This window comes from Sesamum indicum, unplaced genomic scaffold, assembly GCF_000512975.1.
Source record: "Sesamum indicum cultivar Zhongzhi No. 13 unplaced genomic scaffold, S_indicum_v1.0 scaffold00198, whole genome shotgun sequence".
In the NCBI taxonomy this organism is placed as follows: Eukaryota; Viridiplantae; Streptophyta; class Magnoliopsida; order Lamiales; family Pedaliaceae; genus Sesamum; species Sesamum indicum.
Window position 1 is genome coordinate 114,896 of NW_011628093.1, and position 3,425 is coordinate 118,320.

The 3,425-nt window shown below is 40.4% G+C and overlaps 1 protein-coding gene across 1 annotated transcript; it reads left to right on the forward strand.

Moving 5' to 3' along the window:
- Positions 1-746: 746 nt before the first annotated feature.
- Positions 747-1,634, forward strand: LOC105179751. Its single transcript, XM_011103394.1, has 2 exons — positions 747-791; positions 858-1,634. Exons 1-2 carry the CDS (start codon positions 747-749, stop codon positions 1,632-1,634), a joined length of 822 nt encoding a protein of 273 aa, XP_011101696.1.
- Positions 1,635-3,425: the final 1,791 nt, after the last annotated feature.

Here is a 3,425-nt window from a genome sequence, read left to right on the forward strand (position 1 = left end):
GGAGATGAATCTGCTAGGGCTGCGCTCCTAGATCTGAAAAACAGATGGGAGAATAAATTTGGGCGAAGCTATTGGAAGCGAACATGGGCAGCACCGACGACGGCTGGGCTTCTAAAGCCAAGGAGACACCTGTTACCGGCGAAGGGGATGGAAACCGATGGAGAAAAAACGGGAGAAAGCGTGAGATTGGGTGCAGCGATGGAAAACGATGCTGTTTCTTCTTCTTCGTCAGAACAGCTACGGATTCCGGCGATTTCGCACCAGTTCCGATGACTGACGATCGGCTGCTGGCGGGAACTGTTAGTACACCGGAGGAACAGACGGCTGAAGGCTCTCCGGCGAAAAATTTGCAGCAACAGATTGATGATGTAAGCGCTGACTTGGATAATGATGTAAGCGCTGATGTGTGTGCAGACACAGACGCTGATGTGGAGGATGATGCAGACAATGACATATGCGATGATGTAGGTGATGACACAGGCAATGATGCAGGTGATGACACAGGCAATGATGCAGCTGCTTAGGTAATACATGACATCACCAATACTAAGGAAAAAAACAGCCTCACTCCTACACAAAAGCGCTCCTTTCCTACGGGTTTGTTTGTGGGAAACATTCCATCGAATCCAAATTCAAATGTGGACGTGGATGATAAAATTGCCGACGCTTTTAATAATTCATCTCGGAGAAGCCTGTCTTACATACCTCCTACAATACAAAATGGTGAAGTGGTTGTAAGACCTACGATGGAGGCTATTCGCAATGGAGCAACCAAGTGGAAGACCACTGCGGTCGGGTATTTTCTGGGGAAACGACCGTACTTTTACCATGTAAAAGATTTTGCATTTTCTGTATAGCCTGGATTGCGGGAGGTGAAGGCCACAACGAACGGGTTTTTCTTCTTCCAATTCAAGACTGTTGCATTTATGGAAGAAGCAATTGAAGGTGGACCGTGGTTGTTTCAAGGGCAACCAATTGTACTACAGAAATGGGAGCCAGGGATGGTAATGCGAAAATTAAAACATACACAGGTGCCTGTTTGGATAAAATTGAGACACTTGCCAGTAGAATTATGGACCGAGGAGGGCCTTAGTACAGTGGCCAGCGGCATAGGTAAATCCCTATATCCGGATGCGATTACAAGGGCATGCATGAGACTGAACTTCGCTCGTGTATGCGTGATGCTGGATGTAAGCTCAAGCCTACCCAAACATATTATCATTATGACGCCTAACGAGGAACGAGGAGAGACACCATGCAAAATTGACGTTGAATATGAGTGGATACCTCCCAAATGTACCAATTGTATGACGTTAGGCCACTTGGCCAAGGACTGTGCCCTCAATAAACCACACAAACCAACTAAACCACCGGTTGCCGTCTACATTCCTAAATTGGGGTCTCCGAGGCCACCAACTGAGCGTGATCAGGAGATAATACCACCAAATCGAGGAGTGGCAAAGAAGAGGGATAGGCAAGAATCCCCTCGTGGTGTTGTAAGGTTGAGTCACGAAGAGAAGGGTAAGGAACTTGTTGTGTATAATACGTTCAATGCTCTACACTTAATTGATGATGCAGAGGATATGTCACGGGGACCTAATCATAGCAGCCCCAAACTCGGTGATCCATGTTAAATGCAGCCATGTGGAACGTTCGTGGCCTGAACAAGAGAGACCATCAGTTAGCTGTGAAGGACATTGTTGCTGAGTTCAGATTACAGTTTCTTGGTCTTATTGAAACTCGTGTTCGTATTCATAATGTTACCGCTATTCAATCTTTCATATTACCCCATTGGATGTGACGCCCCAAAAATTATAATATTTAATTGGGAGACTAATTGGTAAATTTTTATGAAACTTGGTTAATTAGTAAATAAGTTATGTTCCATAATTGGAATATAATAATACTTGAATGAATTAAATTGGAGTTCGTTATAATATTTTGGGACAATTTATATTAATTAAGAAAATTATGAAGGACGTAAATGGTATTTTGAGAAAAGTTTAATTAAATAAATAAAATAATAATAATATTATATATATAAAAATAATATGTATATATATATATATAAGTAGAGAGAGAGAGAGTTGAGAGTGGAGGTGGGGCCCAATTCCCACCGCCTCACTCCCTCTTTGCCTTTTTTTTATTTTAGTTTGTATGTTGTTTTTAATATACACACAAACATATGCACATACAACACACACAGCAAATTGCAATTTTTTGGCGAGAGAAGAAAAACAGACGGAGGATACAGGGGTAAAGTGAAAAGACCGAACCACCACCTATTGGATAGATAAAAGCGTTGTAAGGTCGAGGTAAGTAAATAATTAGTATTATCTATATATGTTCTTTTTATTTGTGGTATTACTATTATATGACTTTGTGGTTCATGCTGATATTGTTTTATCTGAAAATATATGCGTGGTGAATGATTTGATTTGATTGACGATACTGTGTACGTGGAATGCGAAGACACGTTGAAATATCATGTTTGTTGTATGTTGTGTTGTGGGTGTCTGAGAATGAGAATGTAATGATATATTGTTTTACGTTACTAGTTGCTTACAAGAATGGTGATATGTGGAAATGAGGGAGTTGTGGAAATTGAATATAATTGTGGCGTGAATACCCCTTGACGTGTTGAAAATGCTATGTGCGAAAAGAAAGTGCTATGTGCGAAAAGAAAATGCTATGTGCGCAATGAAAAGAGCTTTGATGCGATGCTATGTGCGAAAAGAAAATGCTATGGGCGAAATGAAACAGCTATGTGCGAGATTGATGAGCCGGCTGTCAAGGGGGTTCACTTGAATTTATATAACGGTGAGATTGAGTTGGTGGGAAAAACACAATATCACCTTCTGGTAAACAAACTAGGAAAAATGGAGTTTGGTTGGTTGTCTTATTATGAGATAGTCATGTGGTGTAATAATGTTGATTATGTTGGAATTAAATTGACTGTATTCCATTCGTGTTGTTTCTTTATCTTGTTTGGGCTATGGTTGACATGCATATATAGATAGGACTGGTTATTTGCTTACTGAGTGGCAGGCTCATTCCCCTGCTGATATTTTCTTTCAGGAATAGACTTTGAGGTGTCTGACAGTTGAAGAATAGGTCCACACGCTATACTCAGGCAGGTCGGGCCAGTATGCAGTTTTCTCCTCTTAGTCAGTTAGAGTACAACTCACATTTTGTTTGTACAGAGAGAACATAATTGTATGGATTACTTGTGGTGAATTACCTTGTGGTGTTTGATATGTATATATATATATATATAATATTGTAGGTTGATAATACTTGCTATGACATGTTGGAATTACGTATGCAAATTTATATATATGAACATAGGGATTACTATAAGTATGAAGTTTAGGGGAGATATAGCTCTTGTAGCGAAGGGGGTGCTACATTGGAAATGGTTTGTG

Coding starts and splice junctions, on each gene's coding strand:
- LOC105179751 (XM_011103394.1), top strand. CDS start 747: ATGGAGGCTATTCGCAATGGAGCAACCAAGTGGAAGACCACTGCG. Junction 792..857: donor CCAAGTGGAAGACCACTGCG/GTCGGGTATTTT, acceptor TTTTCTGTATAG/CCTGGATTGCGGGAGGTGAA.